The 21,155-nt window shown below is 43.5% G+C and overlaps 1 protein-coding gene across 1 annotated transcript; it reads right to left on the bottom strand.

The window, feature by feature from the left end:
• Window positions 1–9,259: 9,259 nt before the first annotated feature.
• On the bottom strand, window positions 9,260–20,842 carry LOC114632735 (sphingolipid delta(4)-desaturase DES1-like). Its single transcript, XM_028781361.1, has 3 exons — window positions 20,686–20,842; window positions 14,783–15,525; window positions 9,260–10,314 (listed from the first exon to the last, which is right to left on the bottom strand). The coding sequence occupies exons 1-3, from the start codon at window positions 20,765–20,767 to the stop codon at window positions 10,120–10,122; spliced, it is 1,020 nt and encodes a 339-aa protein (XP_028637194.1). The 5' UTR covers window positions 20,768–20,842; the 3' UTR covers window positions 9,260–10,119.
• Window positions 20,843–21,155: the final 313 nt, after the last annotated feature.

Raw genomic sequence — 21,155 nt, 5'->3', positions numbered from 1 at the left:
GGTTGTCTGTTTGTATCTTTTACTGATCTGCATTCATTAGCCCAGTGGTTATCCTTTTTACATTTTGGGCATAGGCCAGGCACCCAAGGGCGTGGTCCTTCAAAGCTTTCAACATAGGGCACTGGCGTTTCAAATGTTCCTGCTGCCCACACTTAAAGCAACTTCCTGCCCGAGCCCCACCTCTCTGTTGCATCAACTGCATAACTGCAGCTGCAAGGCCAGCATTAGAAAGGAGACCTCCTATCTCCCGGCAGATCTTCATCCACACCTCTAGTCCTTTTCCCTTATAAGGATTAATTGCCTGCCTACACTCTTTGGTACACTGCTCATAGATAAGCTGCTTTATTAAAGGCATGGCAGCATCAGGATCCTCCAAAATTTTTCCTGCTGCCTCTACCATGTGAGCCATGAAGTCTGCGAAGGGCTCTGCTGGCCCTTGAGTGATTTTTGTCAAATTTCCTAAGACTTCTCCTCGATTGGGAAGCGCCTTCCTGGCTCTAGTGCCCATTAAATTTATCTGCTCATAGACTTGTGGAGGATAATTTATTTTTGATTTGCAAATCTTCCTTGACCTAGCAGCATGTCCTGATCCCATGCAGGCTGTCCATTAGCCGCATTAAGAGCGGCCTGTTCGGCTGAAATCTCTATAAAATATATGTTCCAATCTAGGTACTGACCAGGAGTCAAGCATGCTTGGGATAAATTTTGCCAATCACTTGGGGTCATGCAATACTTATGGAGCGATTCCAGCTGAGCCACCACAAACGCAGCACTAGTACCATAGGCATGAACCCCCTCAGCAAGCCTCTGTATGACTTTAAAGTCTAGGGGCTCATGATAATGTCCCCCTTGAGCATCCTGGAAGACTGGATAGCAGCATTGTGCTCTTAGCTTCTTCCATACTTTTTTTTGGGTCTGTCTGTTTCCCCATCTTCTCTTTCAGGTGACCTCCCCAGACCCCTGTTTAATGCCTTGCTGGACAGGACAGAAAAGATTCCTGGCATACTTTGTTGGGGAATGTGACACATTTCTTAGTTCAAACAGAACTCCTGAGTCAGCTATTTGGTGGAATAACAGAAGGATATAGGTTTGACCAACCTGGGTTTTGAGTTTGGGTCCTGGGTCCTTGTCCTGAGGGTTCAGGTTAGTCATCTGTGTGTTGAACATTGGTTCCTTCACATGATAGCATGTGGAGAGAACAGCCATCTCATGAGGTGACAGAAGCCATCTAGGGAAGGCTATAACAAGCAAGTGAGTTTCCTGGAGATGGCCCATGGTTTTGCATGGCTTCGATGGGTGCACTCTGGAGGCACAGCCCCGGAGACTTCATCCCAGGATTGCTTCTCACTGCTGATATGCCTTCCCTGCCATTGTTACACAGCCTAATGATTACTGGGCAGCAGCCCACCCTATTGGAAAAATTTCCTGCTGATCAACATGAAGATGAACTTTCATAAATGAATACTATTTAGATTACTTAATGACATTATAGAATTCATGATTTGATTCAAGTAATTTTAGAATGAAAGTTTAAGGAGATGGTTTTCGTTGTTTTAAAAGAAAGATGTAACGATGTAATAAAGTTAGAGTCAAGAATAGAATGTGCCCCCTCCTCATAGAATAGTAAGTAAAGGCTGCATAATAAAGAATACAGGGAGGTTTCATAAATTACACTAAGAAGAGAAATAGGCTTGGGACATATTTGTGATTAAGTGTAGGGGTGATATTTAGAAAATGGCACCCAGTCCAGCTTGTCTCCAGGAAGCCGCCATGTTCCTGCTGCTCCTCGGGTCTGACCCCGGCTCTGGCTAGCTAGATGCACAGGCCCTGGCACCCACGAGACACCAGCGTGGGGGATGGCTCTGCCAATCCCCCACACTGCATCCACAAAGCGCAGCTGAACCCCAGACAATGTCTGCCATCCTCACAGTACCCGATAGAATGAAGACTCTTAATGTTTAAAGATTATCCAATGGATTTATATATTTGGAAATGCTCAAATAACAAGATGCCCACACAGTTAGAATTGTTACTCAATAGCTAACCTTTTGACAGAATTTGTTACCTAGGACTGCTTTCGACCCATCCATCTTCCTCCATGGTTGATAGCCTCTTCCTTCTCCTCCCCTTCCTCTCTTTCTCCCCTCTCCTTCCTCTCTTCTTTTCCCAGCTCCACCTCTTCTCCTACTGCCTGATCACTGAGCTCCACTGTGAATACCATGTAGCAGAATAAATATCCTGCTACAATTAAGGAAAAATATTTATTCTAGGTCATGCTGAATGCCGAGGATGAAGCCCCTGCTGCACATTATGATAAAGCAAGGCCATATGAACTGTTGCTTTGAACTTATAATGAGCTTATAGAATGAAACACTGCTTTGAACTTACTATGGACATCCTTTTGTAACTCCTCTTTTTGTGTAACATTTTATCTATGAGGTAATTTTATAAAGAACTTTTGTCTAAGAAGGTATAAATTGCCAGAGAGAAGGAATAAACTTGGCTGTTGGGGCTCTGCCCCATCCACCATATATATATGTGTGTGTGTGTGTGTGTGTGTGTGTCTGTGTGTCTGTGTGTCTGTGTGTGTACACATCCACACAATTAAGAGTTAAAAGAGTTCAAAGTTTCTCTCTGGGCATTCTTACAAACCCCAGATAGTTAAGTTTTGTTCCATCAGTAAAATTGACCCTGTAAATAGTCTGTCACTGTCAGTGGGCCCTCCATTGGCTATCACCAGGGCCCTAATCACCAATGCCATACCCCTTTTTGCTGCCTGCCTCAGTTTACCCTGAGATGTCAAATCTTGCCTTTGACAATGAGGTTGACAGAGACTTACAGTGCTCATTGCAGTAGTGTCTGACAGAGCCGAGGACCAGATGTACACCCTCTATCTGCCCTTGCCAGACACACGCGTATCCTATATTTCATGAAAGCTTTATCGTTAAATGATACCTTGTGGGGATAGTGTCTCACAGAGACAGGGCATAGAACTCTTTATTTAGGACCACACTTTGTATCCTCACTGCCTTGTGCAATGCTTGGTGTTGTGTTAGTTTTTCTGAGAAGCCTATATGTAGCATTCCAACAGAAGTACCAATGGCACATCAAGTAAGTGTCTAGCTTGGTAAAGCAGTGAATTTACTGGCATTACTTACATGGATAACTCTTGACACCTGAAATGCCCAAAGCCCAACCCACCATTGGTGACCACTTAGGACAACTGTCAGTGGATCTTGCAGACAGCTACACTACTGGAGCCTACTTTCCAGCACTGTTTGGATTACAGCCCCTGGTTGAGCCTCTCCAGGCTCCTCAGATCCTTGTGAGTTTCATGAGCTATGTGAGCCTTCAGCATCCATCTGGGAGAGGGTGAAAGACCCACACAGAGTCTGATAAGGAACCTATAGAATAAACATGTTTGTGTTTTGGATTACAACATGAATGTTTCATATGAGTGTCTTTCATAAATGATTTTTTTTTTTTGAGTCAGGGTTTCTCTGTGTAGCTCTGGCTGTCCTGGAACACACTCTGTAGACCAGGCTGGCCTCAAACGCAGAAATCCGCCTGCTTCTGCCTCCCAAGCGCTGGGATTAAAGGCGTGTGCCACCACTGCCCGGCTCATAAATGATTTTTAAATGTTCATTTTTCTCTAGTTGACCTAAAGGTTATACAAAATCACCTCAGTCTTTGGCTGTTAGTTTTGTATAATTCTGTATAATTTTCAAGGAAACTCTCTCAAGTAATTAGCCCTGCCCTTGCTAGGGTTTGGGGGATAGAGAACATTAAATCAATGGTTCTTTATGTAACATGATGAATGATTGTAGGAATCTCCCTGCATGAGAAGGTCAGAAAGGAGTCCAGTGTGCTTCGGGGGTGACACTGGGACAGTTCATCAAATTTGTCAACCCTACAGAGGATTCTATCTCCCACAGTCAAGTGCTTGTGCCTCCCTTTCAGGACTTGCACTGTGTAATAGTAATTTGAAAACATTTGCTCACTGTGTACCAAATTTCCCTGTGGCATAGGGCCTGTTTTGTAGCAACCTGTTCGGGTCAGTCAGCAGGGTCTCCAGCACAGGAGTGAGGATGCAGGCTTCCAATTCCCGCTGTGTCCTTCACTGTACCCTGCTTACTGGAGCTCCAATGTTGAGGCGCCACTTTGTAGCCGGCCGAGCTGCCTCACGATCTGAGGGCCACTTTGTAGCTGCCCGTTCTGCTGCTCCAGTCCGCAGGTCAGGGCCCAGCAAGAGAGAGAGTGGGGACGGAGACGTGAAGAATGGAGACAAGACAGGGAGTCTGATCAAGTCTCTCAAGTCTCGTTTATTGGAAGGAAATCCTTTACCCTTTACCAGGTGCCTTGCCCTCGTGGACAAGCACAGCTGAAGGCACTATGTCATGTGCCTTGCAGCGTGGATATCACATGCACCTAGCTAGCAGTGAGGAGACCACGTGCACCTTACAGCTGGTGGCACTAAACAGCAAAACAAGATATGTGAGAAAAACAAGATGTTTATCAGAGTGTGCTCAGTTGTTTCGGGCTGTTGAAAACAAGTCTCTTGTCAGGGTATATGGCCTGAGATGGCTGCAAAGATGATAGCCGCTTTCGGCTAGGAGTCGGCTCCCAACAGGTCCCCCTTTTTAAATTTATTTTCAAAAGGGAAGGCTGGGAAAACTTATGGAAACCGTGCCTGTCTTTGGTTGGAACAAAGGACCCCAGCCTCCCTTTCCCATCTCTGGATACCCAACAGCCATTGGTTGAGCTCCTGTCTTAGGGTGATGAGGCCTCCCAGTTCGGGGCAAGGGTCTTGAGGTGTTCTCTTACCCGTCATTGACTATCCAGCTTAGCGTGTAAGTTAGGGGTTAATCCTCGTCAGTCTTGATGACAGAGGTTTTTGAGTCCCCTACTTCCAGCCTGTAATAACGGACCTGTATGGGTTTCATTTGAATAGCATCTGTCTGTTGTCGTATGAAAGCCATCAGTCTGTTGAACAGCATGAATCCGAGAGACAAGAGACTTAATGCCTGAATGGTTGATGTAAACCATTCTGCCTCAGAGCAACACTCTTTTTTAAGGGTAGCACACAACTCCCTCTGTTCGAGGAGCAAAAAATATAAGCCTCTTCTATTCTGTAGCACTATTTTCTAAATCTAAATCTGTATAAGTACAAAACTGATCATAACTTTGATCTTAACAAAACAAGTAAGGAAATCCCTGTTCCTGCCCCAATCAATCTCAAACCCAAAAAACAATTGTAGCAACTGTGGTAATGGGTTCTTTCTTGGGTCTAAACAATGTACCCCACTAAATCATAAACCAGGGAACCAAGAGTCCAATAGAGCCACCCTGGAGGTGCGGATGGTGATGTCTTCTTCTGCACTGAGAACTTTCCGAGTCAGGTATGCTGGTTGATCCACTCCAGTGAAGCATCTTCATGTTTCCTGCAAAGAAAAAAATATGCTTCCCAGGGGATTTCTCCTCCCTGGATTTGTTATTGTTGTCTATTTGTTTAATCAGTCTCTCTGGCAGCCAGCGTGTGGCATCTGCCGTTTGAGAATCAGAGGAACCAAAGTATACATCAGAGAAATCAAAGCCTTGATCCCCTCTCTTAGTATTTATGATTAGTAGGGATCAATGGAAGTAACAACAGTTGAGCTATCCTCCTTCCTGTAGGAATAGTGACTATATTCTCTATTGCCTTGGTCATTACCTTAATCTCACCTTGATAATCACTGTCTATAACTCCAGGAAAAATTTGTAGCCCCTGCATAGTAGCACTGCTTCTTCCCACTATCAGGCCAAACACATTTGGATAGAGTGGTCCAAACGCTCCAGTGGGTAAGGCCTGAGGTTCCATTTCTGGGGTTAATACTGTGTGGGTGGCAGAACTGAGGTCCAGTCCTGCGCTTCCTGGTGTTGCTCGACTAAGTTCAGAAAGGGGTTGTTGTTTGCTGGTATGAAACTGACTGCCCCATAAGCCTGTTTTGGCTTGTGTTGGTTCGGGGCCTGGGGCTGGCCCCTGTTCCCGTTTCCCTGATTATGGGAAAGGGTGTTTCCTTGTGCTTCTATCTGTTTTGGACTTACATTCACTAGCCCAATGCCTTCCACGTTTGCAACGTGGGCATAGGCCAGGCTGTTTTCTAGGCTGTCTCTGGGTTAACTCATTCTCTGCCCTGCAATCTTTTGCAAAGTGTCCAGGCTTGCCACATTTAAAACAAGCCTTTTTGTCCCTGCTTGCCAAAAAATCTCTTACTGATTGTCCTTGCATGGCAGCTGCCATAGCTAAGCCCTGTTGGTAAGAGGGCCCTATGTCAGAACAGAGTCTGATATACCCAGTAAGGTCTGTCTTTTTCCTATAGGGTCTAATGGCCGCTTGGCAAGCAGGATTGGCATTTTCATATGCAAGCTGTTTCACATAATCTACACCTGCCTCTGCATTACCAAAAATCCTTCCTGCTGTTGTCATTAATCGATGAACAAAATCAGAAAATCGTTCATCAGGCCCTTGTCTGACTGAGGTCAAAGATGCACCAGGGTCTCCCTTTACCAGGAGTTTGCGCCAAGCCTTCATGGCCGCATTTTGAATTTGAGCGAATAAGCCTGGGTCATATTGCATTTGGTTATCACTAGAAGCAAATTGCCCTTCTCCTACTAAGGCATCAAAGGACCAACCATTACCTGCCTGAATGTTTCTCCTAGCTGTCTCTTTACAATTCTCATGATACTCTGATTTCCAAATAAGATAGTCACCACCACTAAGAACTGCTCTCACTAGAGTATTCCAATCACCAGGAGTCAGCCACTCCTCTGCAACAGATTCTAAGATTGCAAGAGTAAAGGGAGCAGCGGCACCATATTGTGCCACCGAATTGTTTAATTCTTTAATAATTTGAAAATTAAACCCTGTGTGATGTCTCCACGCAACCTCTTGAGCGTCTCTAGTCTCTGATACAGGGAAAACCTCAGCCTCTCCCTCCTCTGGCTGATCTGTGGCTGAACTAAAACCAGAGGACAGGGGCTGCCTTTGGACTCCGGGTTGAGGAACACAAGGACCTGGGTGATTTTCACAATTAGCCTCGCCCTCTTGAGACATCTTCCCTGTCCTTAATTTTTATAACTGATTAATTAAGTCCCGATACTCTTTCTCTAATTCTATTTGCTGTTTAAGAAAAGAAATTTTGTCCTGCAACTCCTTTCTGTGGTCTACAACCGCCATCTCCAGAGCAGGAGCATCTGGAGGTGGAGGAGCATAGGGAGGGGGCCTTCGGGAAGTGGGCCATTCAGGGTCGTAATTTTTGGCTGCCTCTTTCTCTAGGTCAGCACAATCTAGCTCTGACAAATCGATTACTTCAACCTTTGGTCCTATTTTGGATTCTACGCTTTTCTTTTTCTTTTGAACATGAAAGACAGCATTTAAAGAGCAAAACAAAAGCAGACAATTGACACATGGAAACAGCAAACAACAAAACAAAAACAGAGAGTTGAGTTCAGGCTGACTTATTTCCTGCCCCATTATCATTACTATGACCAAGTGGTCTCCACACGGCTGCCACAGTCACCTCTGTTTCACTTCTGAAGTTTCAGTCGACCCTTCTTCCAGTAATGTCCCTCACTGGGCCTCTCCTTCTTGCCGCCTCACGTTGAGCGCCACTTTATAGCTGCCTGTTCGGAGTCAGTCAGCAGGGTCTCCAGCGCAGGAGTGAGGATGCAGGCTTCCAATTCCCGCTGTGTCCTTCACTGTACCCTGCTTACTGGAGCTCCAATGTTGAGGCGCCACTTTGTAGCTGCCCGTTCTGCTGCTCCGGTCCGCAGGTCAGGGCCTAGCAAGAGAGAGAGTGGGGACGGAGACGCGAAGAATGGAGACAAGATAGGGAGTCTGATCAAGTCTCTTCAAGTCTTGTTTATTGGAAGGAAATCCTGGGTATTTATACCCTTTACCACGTTCCTTGCCCTCGTGGACAAGCACAGCTGAAGGCACATGTGCCTTGCAGTGTGGATATCACGTGCACCTAGCTAGCTGTGAGGGGACCATGTGTGCCTTGCAGCTGGTGGCACTAAGCAGCAAAACAAGATATGTGGGACAAACAAGATGTTTATCAGAGTGTGCTCAGTTGTTTTGGGCTGTTGAAAACAAGTCTCTTGTCAGGGTATATGGCCTGAGATGGCTGCAAAGATGATAGCAGCTTTCTGCTCGGAGTTGGCTCCCAACACTGTTTGATGCTTTTGAGATAATCAGGACTGCTAGCCTAACAACCAGCCTCTAGAGATCAACTGCCTGTCATCAGCCCTCCTGGGGTGTAGGTAAGAATTTACACAGGTTAAAAAAGGAAGCTCAGTGTTAGCTAATGGCTTCAAACTCCCTGTAGCTGTGGGTGGGCCTCTAGGTATGTGCCACCATACCTCTTGACCTTAAAAATCCTCTTTTTGAAAGGAAAGTTTAAAATAAATTTCCTCTGGTACTCAGGTAGCCATATGTAATAAAGAAAGAAAAATACAAAAAAAGGCAATAGATATTGATATATTGTGATTAATACTTTAGGTTACTAGCTTTTATAAAAGTAAAACTTTGTGATAAAAATCATATAGTAGAAATAGGCGGTTTTATGACATGGTTGCAAAATGACAGACATAGGTAGACTCTCTCTCTGGGATTGTAATTGGACAAGCAAGTACACAGTTGATCTCTGTAACAGAGTCAGGCTGCTTGGAAACCAGAAAGGCTTCTTGATATTATGGAGGTGAAATTCTTCTGGGGCAGCATCTGAGCATCACTGCTCTTTGTCAGGGGGAGGGGAGGAGTGCTATGGGGTCATCCATTTCCAGAGGACGGCAGAAAAGGGGTATGGAGTTGGTGATCAGAGCCAAAAGCTGTTTACTTTTGGCAATTTAACTCTTTCTATCTTTGGGGCCAGAAGGTGATGGCTTCTTGTGATTTTACTCTTTCTTGCTATTCTGGGACCCAAAACAGCTGGCTTCTAGCAATTAACTCCTGCTGCTAGCAGCAGGTCAAAAGAAACTTAGTTACCTGGGTTCTATTCTCTTTGATTCAGGCCTCTCAATGGCCAGGACAGAGGCTTGGAGTTCCTTAACTCTTCATGAGTCAAAGACAAGAAAATAGAAGGGAAGAAGAGAAGAGGAGAGGAGAGGAGAGGAGAGGAGAGGAGAGGAGAGGAGAGGAGAAGAGAGGAGAAGAGAGGAGAAGAGAGGAGAAGAGAGGAGAAGGGAAGAGAAAGGCACACATAGATACATGCATACTGGATGAAGCTGAAGTAGGCTGCACTGCCATTTTATTGTTGTTCTTAGTTTTTATACTTTCTCAGGATAATTGATCACATGGTTTTCTAAGCATTTTTTACATTCCATAAGTTCACAGATCAATAAGGCTTAAGGAATTACAACAGAATTCTTTATATGTCTTTCCATTGGGCTAGCACCTGACTAAATCTTCATTATCAGTTACTAGATCCATACATTCATTAAAAGTTTGTAGCAATAATTCTTATGTCATAAGTTAGCACAGTGTTTGTCAAGACACAAATCATCTGCCTTGTGTTTTATTATTTTGAAGTCTTGTGTATACCAGTCCATTATTTGTGCTTTGTCCTTGCACCTACAATACATTTCCCATTCCCAGTTTATGACCTTTGGTTACGAGATAGTGGCCTCATTCTTAACCTAGAAGGAATTTATTCCAAGCCTGTTTTTCTTTCTCTAATGCAATTAGCCTGTGACACATGAAGGTTTACAGAGCTCTATTTGCAGCTTTGTTCTATGGGGGTTGAGACTACTTGTATCACCTTAGGAGTTCTATAAACAGGAATATGAAGTCACCAGCTCATCTACACAACGTAACTACATGAAAGTACCATCTTCATATTGATTCTGCAGGAGAGCTGCCCAATACGGTTGGCAGATGCCCAGCTAGGTAAGAGTAGCAGGAAGAGCATATTGGTAGCAAGAAGCAACCCTGGGATGAAGTTTCTGAGGACCCTGCATCTCAGAGTGCACCCATTACAGCCATGAAAAACAGTGGGTCATCACCAGAAAACTCAATTGCCATAACCTTTCTTAAATGGCTTCTGACAGCTCTTAATTTTAACAAGGAAAAAATCCACATTATCAGCAATTAAACATCTTTGCAGATTTTTCTTTGGCTCTGACAGTGTTTGCTCTAAAAGCTATTTCCTTCTTTGGAAGCCTCTTCATCCGTGAATAGGGACTAATTGTGTTATCCGTCACAAAGTCATACAATACTTTGACCCAAGAGATGTGATGGGGGAGTTTGTCATAGTATTCACCTGCCATTTTCTTCACCTGGAAGTTATAAAAAAAAAAAAAAACACACAGTGAGTTTTCCTGAGGCCTCAAGATGACAGGTGAGTGTCTGACACAGATTGAGAGACAATAACCAACTAAAGGGCAATGCCTTTGTTCTTGGTCCTTCAGACCACTGCAGTTCTTCATGAATAAAGACAATCTACAGATCACATATACATTAACAGCTCTGTCATACTACATACTGGACTCATGGCAAAGCCAGAAGCAGTCAGTTCACTCAGCAACTGGAACAAAAAGCTATTAATGTGTGTCTGCCTAACAGTGGTAAGGGAGAGATGCCCTCCCTCCACCCCTGCCCCTTGCCACATGCAGCAGATGGGAGAGATGGCCCTGGGGTCATGAGAACTGGAGAATTAGTCCTGTCTTTCACTGTCTGCAGCACTTGGGAGTGCACCCTGCACCTCACCGGGCAGCACAATAGAGCTGACCGTGGTGGAAGGGATACCAGTGAGTATAGGACACCTGGCCCTACCACTTGACAGATGCTCCCCCTCTCCTGAACCACCTATGGCAGGCAGGAGATCTAGCCCCAAGGTCATGAAAGTAGAAGAGCTGGTCCTGCCACGAGCAAGCCCCGGCCCTTACATGGGCAGTACAGTAGAGCTGACCCTATTGCTTGTCTGCTGCAGCATTGGACAACCTATCTGGGGTAGTACTGAAAAGCTCACACTAGTTGTATGAGTGCAGGAGAGCTTGTGGGATGACCAATTAGGCCCAGATCCAGGGCTTTGAGTTGGCCCACCCCCAAATCTACCACATCTATGAACTGTTGAAGCACATGAAGTGATCAATCCTTCAGTTCCAAATCTGCAGGACCTTCATGACACAGGGCAACAGTAGGATACCCAAGGGGAGTCCAAGTAAGGATCCAACACTGATAATGTAACACAAGGTCTCAAAGTAGAACAATGACTCATTGCAATAAACATTTGCAAGCAAAGAAGTGTGGGCAAAAGGATCCCACACTGTGGGACACACTGTGACATACTATTGCTTCCAGAATGAGATGATTTTTTTTTCTTCTCTGGGGGAGGTTGCAAGGGCAGAGTGTGGATTTCAAGGGATGGGATCATGAGGGAGATTGGGGTGCATGATGTGAAATTCACAAAGAATCAATTAACAGTTAAATAAATACATTTAAGATATTAATTCAGACTGAAAGTATATTAGCAACCTGGAAACCTGGATGATGCAAATGATGACAAATTATAAACATAAAGAGGACATATGGTAAAAAATGAACAAATTCTCAACTGCCCCAGTCCCACGGGTCATTGAAATGGGATCAGAAGAGCTGGAAGAGAGAATTGGAGGGCAGGGGACACACAGAATGAGTGGCTTGTCTATAGGCTGATCAAACCACTGATTCTAATTTTTTCACACAGGCATTATATACACAAAAAGGCAGGATGTGGGGAAGGGGATGATGCAGGAGCATAGGTATTCTCAGGGGGAGTACAGATATCTTCCAGAACAGGGTATTGGCTGGGTTCAGGGAATAGGCCACTATGACTCTGTCTATGATTGCCTTGTTCCTTATCTAAGCTGGTACTATCCACCAAGGCTACCTATCTACAAGGTCTATGATTATTAGTTCTTATCCAGGCTGGTAAATTTCCACCAAAGCTGCCTGTTTACAAGATCTTATAGCTATCTGTTTCAGTATTTTTCCACAGAGACCAAGACTTTGTGTTTGCAGGCTGACTTAGGCCTACTGGTGATTGTAGGCCTTCACTGTATAAGCAAGGCTGCCCCTGACACTCAACATTATGTATGGGTTATAAATCTTAGAGAATTTAGAAGCAGTTTGTCCAATACAATTCAGAGGCTGCCATAATCTTTGATGTCTATGTACTTTATAAAGTTGTAAGAACATGAAAATGCTTGTTTAAGGGTGAGCTATGAGATCACTGAGTTAAAGGCACTTGCTGCCAATCCTGAAGATCTGAATCCAATACTGAGAAATCCACATGATGGAAGAAGAGAACCAACTCTAGAAAACTGTCCTTTGACTTCCTCCAATACACACAATCAATGAATCATGCACACACACAATGTAAATATTTCAAGAGTTTTGTGAACAGCAAATTTAAATAAAACTGACTTATTAAAAATGTTAAACTTTGGAATTGAAAATATTTTAATTGATATTGTATTGTATAAAAATGCTCTGTAATTGATTATTGGTACTTCAAATTTTGTGTATCAGTTACATACACTCCTGACAAAACAACACACACACACACAAACACATACACACACACACAAATGTGTGTAGATACAGATATATGTATTTTGGTTTTTTTCTAGACAGAGTTTCTCTGTGTAGCTAGGTGTCCTGAAACTAGCTCTGTAGACCAGTCTAACCTTGAAGTTGGAGACCCATCTCCTTCTCTCTGCCTCCCAGGTACTGGAATTGAAAGTGTATGCCATCATACCCAGCATTGTATATGAGTTACACTTTAATAAAGCTATTACAAGTCATAAGAGTTGGAGGTGTAGCTCAGTGATACCATGTTGCCTAGCATGCCTGAGGCCATAGTTTCATCTCTAGAAACACAAACAAGCAAATGAACAAACAAAATACCCATTTTAGTATTGCATCATCAGCAATCATTTCATAGCTACACAAATGAGACTATAATTAACTATGATAAACACCAGGAAATTATTAAGAAACAAAGAATTAAGTTCCCACATATATACCATAGAAAGAGCAAAAAAATCTAGACTAGTGAAATCTAGAGATGTTTGTGAGATTAGCTCAGAAAAAGAAGAAAGCATAAAGAAAGAGAGACTTGTGGGTGTACCATGGGCCTTAAGTCAAGATGTCTGCACTGAACTAAAGTTTCAGATCCAGAGGGCTACAGAAAATTACATGTACCTTTCTATGTAGCTTAGGTTGAGAAAATTTGTATGTTCAAAATATCACCAACTTTGTCTCTTGGGTAGACATACTTAAAAAAGAATAAAAATTCTAGGCTAAAGAGAGGGCTCAGCAGTTAATAGCACCTTCCATTCTTGTAGAGGGCCTGAGTTCAGTTCTCAGCACCCACATGGCAGCTCACAGTTCTAAGGTATATGATACTCCTGTGCTTTCCTTGAACGCCTAATATGCATGTGACCCACACACATACATGCAGGCATTCACACAAACACACACACACACAAAAAAAAACCATTAACAAAATAAAAATTCACCTGCCGAGTCACAGCAGAGGTCAACAAAAGCCACACTAGAGATTCAGGGCAGATTGATACCAAGGCACTGGAGGCTAGTGTTACATTGCACATGCTCAAGATTGTGGTCACACAGGTACCTGCTTCTTTCCTCAAATACTTTACTGTGAAAATGTAAATCCCATTGTTGAAAGAATCACCAAATAGCTCTCATACACCATTCAACAGTTTGAAGGTGTGACGCAGGTACCTATAACAGCTGTAAGTAACATAGCTACCCTCTGTAATGTCAGTCTGCATAAGACACAGCCTTCCATTGAAATCAGGTTGCAGATGGCACGCATGAGTTCCAGAGAAGTTAACATTGGTATTTCATCCCTCAATATCTCAATATATGTGTTTCCAAAAGGTGTAATTCTACAAAGCACAGAACACTGAACTATAATACATTATGCAAGTCTGTGCGAGGGAGAAGTGATGGCCCTTGCCAGAAACATAATATAGCATTGCAAAATGCCTATCCATTTTTCAGAAAACTTATGCAGGCTTTCATGGATCTCATGGACAAATCAACTAGCACCACATGATTGTGTACTGCATTGTCACAAAGTAGTAATAGTATTTCATAAGCCAGCACACCATCTTAGCAAAGCCAACCAGTTTAACAGTGACAAGAGCTTCTCAACCTCAGATTGATGCTCATGTGACAGAAGGATTTGTTTTCTAATTCTGTTTGTGATGTTTGAATGAAAATGGCCTCCATATGAAGGATTAGGAAGTGTGGCTGTGTTTAAGAAAATGTGTCACTGGGGGATGGGATTTGAGGTTTCAAAAGCATATACCAGGTCCAGTCTCACTCAGCACCATGCCTCCCTGCCTGCTACCACGCTCCCTGCCATGATGATCATGGGTTGGTCCCATGAAGCTGTATCAAGACCCCCAGTTAAATGCTTTCTAAGTTGCCTTGGTCATGGTGTCTCTTCACAGCAATATAACAGTAGCTAAGACAGAGTTATTTTACTGCATAACAGATTCTACACATCTGCCAATACTTCTGACCCCTGAGCTTAAGGATCTAAAAAGACTGTATCCTTGGTCAAACTAGCCTGTTAGATATTAGATGTTATTATGCTTTGGTTTTCATTTTGATGAGTAACTTTGGTTACTAAAATGTGCTAACTCTCATTAAACAATGAGCAAGTAAATATTAATTTGGATTATATAGCTATTAGAAATGAAAATATTTACCAAATACTTTACTTACCAAGGGCAGATCTTTTCCAGGAATGTTCGGGAAGTCGTGGTGTTCATTATGATAGCCCACATTGAAGGTGAGTAAGTTCAGAGGCCCATAATAGGAGTATGTTTTTTGTTCCTTTAAGGACATGAAATGGTCCCCTATAAGACTGCCAGAAATTGGGTGCAAACCCAGACCAAGCACAAAGGCTGCCAGCATATAGACTAAAGATTTAATTCCCAACACATAGTAAACCATAATGTCAAAAGTGATCTGAACAACAGCATTGATGATTTCCAGATAAGAAATTGGTTTGGGGTTGATAAGTAGAGGTCGAAAAATAATAAAGAGAGGTTGGAAAGCAATCCAGACAAGCTTCCTGAAAGTGGTGCAGAAAAACCAGCCCTCAAGATCATGAGGAATACCCATATCGATACCATCAGCTCCAAGGTATCGATGATGATCCATGTGGTATCTCTTAAGGGAAATAGAAAATGGAACCCCAATAGGGAGGTTAGCAAATATTCCAAACCAGCGGTTCCACAGAGCCCTGTGGTGGCCAAAGGGGAAATTGTGGGAAATCTCATGAGAACCTATAACTAGTGAGTAGTTGATAGAGCCACCAAACACGTAGGCACAAAATATGACCCATTTCCACTGTAAGTCTTTGACTAAGTAAAATGAAGCCAACTGGACAAGAAGCATCATGGTTATGATCCAGATCAGGTTAGGGTCAGGTTTCATCAAGGATTTTATCTCTGGATACTTTGCTGTAAGAAAAGAAAATACAAGAGTCGTTAAGTGGAGATTATTGTAATCATAATTATCATCATCAAGTATATTTAAGTGAACACATTGAAGAAATTATAGTTAAAGGAGTTGGGGAGATGGCTCGATGGGTAAGAGAACTTGCTGTAAAAGCCCCTTCCTTTAAGCATGCACAGCTATTACCTGCAACTGTGTCAAAGACCTGACGATAAAGTCCCAAATCTCAAAAGATAACATTGAAGTTACTCCTCCTGATCTCTGTGGTTTTTAAGACACTCAACAATTTAATAAAAGGAAAAATTCAACTGCAAACAAATCTTTCCTTCTGCAAATAATGTCACTGAAAAAGGAAAGACTATTGATGAGGGACCTTTATGTAGACTGTATAGAAATTTTTAAAGCTTACACGGAATTTTTAGAGCTTACACAAATAAGTAATAATCCAATTTAAAAAGTGTAAAGCTGGGCTGGAGAGACGGCTCAGTGGTTAAGAGCACTGATTGCTCTTTCAGAGGTCCTGAGTTCAATTCCCAGCAACCACATGGTGGCTCACAACCATCTGTAATGAGATCCAATGCTCTCTTCTGGTGTGTATGAAGACAGCTACTCCATACTCACAAAAATAAATAAATCTTTTTTTAAAAAAAATGCAAAACTGTCTAAACAGATATTCCTTCAGTTAATCTTGGTTGTCAGTTTGATTATCTGTGGAATTACCTTAAATGCAAGTGGCTCGGCATATCTGTAAGGGATATTTCTTTTGGTTGGATTGTTTGAAGTGCAAGACCCATCCTAAATCTGAGGCAAATGTTCTGGCAGCAGCCCACATAAAAGGACACGGAGAAAGCAAGCTTTTGCCTTTTGCCTTTCACCTGCTTGCCCTCGCTCTCACTGGCAAGTTCATCTACCCTGTTGCTGAGGCACTCCTTTGCTGGCATTAGGCCCTACCTGTTTGGTATTCCAATGTAGAGGGAAGACCTGAAGCTCTCTGGAGTGTCTCTGGGACTCCAGCACCAGAGGGTGGCTTCTGAGACATTCAGTCTCTTTAACTGAATAACTATTGGAACTTTGGCCTTTCTGTCAGGAGGCAGCCATTGCTGAAATGCTCAGACCACAGCTCTAAGACACACTAATAAATCCCTTCCTATCTTTGCTACCCCCGTGCCAGGATTACTCTTATGTGCCACTATGCCTTGCTTTTATCTGGGAGCTGGGCATCTGAGTGCAGGTCATCATGCCTGCATCCCAAGCACCAAATTGACTGAGCTAATGTCTCTAAGGCTGCTTTATTATTATTTGTCATACCTTTAACAATACACTCTTGTGGAAACACACCGTTGTCTCTTTATACTTGCTGTTTATTGATGGTCACTTCAGTTAAGTCCACGACTTAGCTATTGTGAAAGTCGCATGTGTGAGTGTGCAGGTTTCTCGTTTGCATGCTGACTGTGTCCACTTTGGAAGCATAGCAGGAAGTGGGAGGGAGGACTATGTGGTAGCTCTATTGTGAGATTAGTATGGGAGGAAAGCCACTATTTTTTAAATTAATTTTTAGAAAATCCATTTTGTTCCCTATAGTAAGTGTATAGTTTCAGGCCCCCATAGCAGGGTGCAAGCATGCCTTTTCTCTGTTTGCGTTTCTATGGTGGCTAGGGGTGCTGGGGGATTTTTCATAGACATCTTTGCCATTTGTATTTCATTATTGAGAAGTGGCTCTTCAGACTACTAACTCCTTTTACACTTGGATTACTTGTGGGTTTGTAGTTTTCTCTCCCATTCTGGACATTGTCTCTCCACTGTTACTGTTCCCTTTGCTCTGCAGAAGCATTCACTATTGGGAGAAGCCCATTCATGAATCTGGTTTGTATTTGCCTTTGGGCTGTCTGCTCATTGCTGATATCTTGAGTGTGTTTTATTCTAGCAGTTTCAAATCTTTTTTTTTCTTTTTTTTCTTTTTGCAGTTTCAAATCTTAAATTCAGCTATTTAGTACGTTTTGAGTTGACTTTGTACAGTTTGATGAGAGTAAATTTTCAGTGTGGTATATGCAGATCATTTTGTATGTCTTCATTGTTTTTTTCATTCCTAGAGTCTATTACTTTGTTACTAAAGATTATTCTAAAGCCGAGCAGTGGTGGTGCACGCCTTTAATCCCAGCACTTGGGAGGCTGAGGCAGGTGGATTTCTGAGTTTGAGGCCAGCCTGGTCGACAGAGTGAGTTCCAGGACAGCCAGAGAAACCCTGTCTCGAAAACAAACAAACAAAAAAGATTATTCTAAGCAATCTAATTTTTTTCTTCTTTTTAAGATAAGGTGTATTTGTGTAGCCTTGGCAGTCCTATGACTCTCTCTGTAGATCAGGGCTAGCCTCAGACTCAGAGACCTACCTGCCTCTGAGAATTGCCTTGGGCAACTTCACAGCAATAGAACAGTGTCTAAGACATCAGTTATCTCTCTTACCATCTTGGTGTCATTTATGTGTCTGTGTGTTTTTGTCTGTGAAGTTGTGTGTGGGTGCCCATGGAAGCCAGAAGAGGGTACTGGATCCCATGGAGCTGGAGTTGCAGGGGATTCTGAGCCACGTGATTTAGGTGCTAAGAACTGAGTCCAGCAGTGCGCACTCTTAACTGTGACCCTGTTTTATCAGTTCTAAGAGCCTTTGGGTGGAGTCTGGTTTCTTACATAAAGACTACTATGGACAAACAGAATTTGTGTTTCTCCTCTTTCTCCTGCGTGTTTGCACTTTCTAAAGCTTCTTAGGCTTTTACAGCATGAACAGTGAGTGTCCTCTTTGCCAGCAAGAACCATGGAGGCCACCAGAGGAAAAGAAGGTTTCTATTGTGCCAGAAACCCTTGGGCAAACACAAAGGAATCTCTCTACAGAGTTTAAGATAAAGCCCCTGAGGAAGAAGTTTGCCCTAAAGACACTTTGAAAGGCAAGTAGGAGGCTTATCTGTGAAAGACAAATACAGGTCTTATATCTATAGAACTGGCATTGGCATGGCGAGGTTGGCAAGGATGGCTGGAAACTTCTATACCTGCAGAACCAACAGAACTCAGAATACCAATGCTGGAGGCCCAGAACTCCACAGCATTCTGCAGCTTCTCTGTTTCTACCAGGTAGGTCTTCAATGACAGACACCTTTGTTAAATTCAACAGGCTTCAATCCACATGCTGGAAATTGGGGAACACACATAGAAGTACTCCAACCAGAAGATGGTAAATGAGCTAATCTACAAGCCTGGTTAGGGCAAAATCAGTAAGAAGAGAATTGCCTCGACAATCAATTCTTTGATTGCTCGACCTCTTGGGAAGTACGACATCATCCATATGAAGAATATAATTTCTGGGATCTATACAATTCAAGGAAGCAAATAACCTCCTGAGGCCCAAATATCTTCTCCCAGAGGTGGAATGAAGAAAAAAAAAAGTCCACACATTCACTAGCAGATGGAGACACTGGCAACAGAGAACAGACAGGCCTGTGTGAAGGACGGAGGACGTGTCTCCTGGGTATTTCTGGTTAATAAACAGTGACTGCTTGACATGTTGGAGATAAACAGAAAGGGGGAAGAAAAGGTGAGGGGAGAGAGAACGGGAGAGGAGAGACAGACAGACAGACAGACAGACAGACAGACAGACAGAGGTAATGAGAGAGAGAACAGTAAGTGTCACCCTTGCCTTCTTCCTAAATGAAGAGCAAGTGCTTTGAGTTCTTTCCTTATTCAATATAATGCTGGCTGTGGCCTCTCGTGGGCTGTTCGAGCATCCAACCATCCAGCTACATTCTCAGCCCCACTTCCGTAAAAATCTGCCAAGCATTTCACTCACAGTAGTTTCTGCAACTTCCATTGCTAAGAACCAGTTGTGTTCTTTTTCTGGCATCCTATTACCTTGTTTCACATAAATTTTGTAGTTTATTTTGAGATTTTTGAGTGTTTTCAGTAAATCAGGCATGTCTGCCAGTTTTATGATGTGGACTTCTTAGAAAAGTGACAGAGTTTCAGAAATATGCTATCATGTCAATGTAATTCAAGCAATGCCCTGGCTTTTTCACCGATGGCCATCCATCTCTGTTTTCAGAAAGGGGCCACTGAGCAACACTCTCATTCCTCTTCAAAAATGGTTTACTTTTCATTGAGAAATGTAAAGTCCTTTCTGCTTTCAAGGATGGTGCTAGATTTGTGGGGAAAGTCTCCCTGAGGTGACAAGAACCGACTACAACTTCTTGTTTCTTTAATTTTCAGACTATTGATGAGAACACTGAATTCCATTGTTTGGGAGTGAGTTTTCATGTGGGTGGATATCATGTTATTAGCTATTAATAATTACCTTTATTATGCAACATGTTGATAACATAGATAAGATCACCACGTGTCACTCATATCAAGTATGCGTCAGTGATTTGCCACATGAGAGAGAGGACACGCACGAACCAAGGGTTCCCCCATCTCACACTCAAGCTCTCCTGTGTAAACCAAACAGGACTAGAACTCACATGGAACCACATGGCTCTGCTTCCTGGCTGCTGGAATAAAAGATGCCCTCTCCCCAGGCTAACCCAAAGTCTCTTAAAGGGATGTCCTTAATAAGCAACTTAAAGTTTCAATTCTGTCAGGAGGGCAGATGTGAGCACAGCAGGACCTGTCTTCTCTAACAAGACCTGGAATCACACGGTAGGATGCTGAACCCTGCTAGTACTGTCTTTTGCTTAGGATCACATGAGTGTGGCTCCAGTGGCCCTGGGGCCCCTCAGCATCATGGCATTTGCTTATGCCTGCTGCCTGACTTTGTGCTTTGCCTGGAGCCCTTTAAGGAAGCACTGAATCACAACTCATCCATGGCTTGAGGAATCTCTCGGGTTGGAGAATATTGCTGGAGACAGCCCAACCAAACGAACCCTTAGCTCTAAGGCCAACAGAGGCAAGATGAGTCAGGGTCCAGCCCACTCTTCCTAGTGGAAAGGCCAGAGCGGCACAGGGGCAGGTAGACCTCATCCCAGGTTTCCACACTGTGTACTCTGACCCACCCGAGGGCTTCTTGCCTGGGCCATTCCTACCAAGTCTTGGTGATAGACAGTTGAGGAGGAAAAAGGGGAGGTGTCAGTACCAAGCCTTAGGCATCCATGACCTTATCCCCCGACCCCTCCCACACACAATCTCACCCAATATCTCCCGACGTCGGTCACTGTGCCACCGATCAGTGTAGACCCACTCAGAATCTTCCAGGGATGCGTCTTTCCTCATGGCTGCTGTGCACACCTGCCCTAGGATCTGCTCCAGGTGCAACTCTGTGAAGGTGACAGTATCAATGGCAGCTGTGGGCTGTGGCTCTCATCCTCTTCACAGGCTGAGTAATACCTTTGAGGAGGTGCTCAACCCCACCCAGTCTCCAGCCATGCCTGGTCAGCTGACTCTGCAGACTGTGCCTCCAGGTTCTGAGGTTTGGATACGCCCTCTTGCAGTCTATGGGTACCACTGCCCCTGCCTGTGGAAGCCGGCCCTCCGCCCAAGCATGGCTGCAGACATTTTGTTCCATGCCTGCCAGCTATTTCATATTGTTATTGTAAAATGTCTGCCTGTCATTGACACAGAAAAATAACTTGACTCAGAGCAGGGTCATGTGACCATATCC

Source organism: Grammomys surdaster, unplaced genomic scaffold (assembly GCF_004785775.1).
Source record: "Grammomys surdaster isolate TR1022 unplaced genomic scaffold, NIH_TR_1.0 411, whole genome shotgun sequence".
Taxonomy (NCBI): domain Eukaryota; kingdom Metazoa; phylum Chordata; class Mammalia; order Rodentia; family Muridae; genus Grammomys; species Grammomys surdaster.
This window is presented reverse-complemented; position numbering and strand designations above follow the sequence as displayed.

What these genes read in the sequence shown, in the direction of transcription:
- LOC114632735 (XM_028781361.1), bottom strand. Translation starts at nt 20,767, where the DNA reads ATGAGGAAAGACGCATCCCTGGAAGATTCTGAGTGGGTCTACACTGAT. An exon ending in CCGACGTCGGGAGATATTGG is followed by an intron (nt 15,526 to 20,685) that starts GTGAGATTGTGT and finishes CTTTTCTTACAG; the next exon opens with CAAAGTATCCAGAGATAAAA. An exon ending in CTGGAAAAGATCTGCCCTTG is followed by an intron (nt 10,315 to 14,782) that starts GTAAGTAAAGTA and finishes TATAACTTCCAG; the next exon opens with GTGAAGAAAATGGCAGGTGA.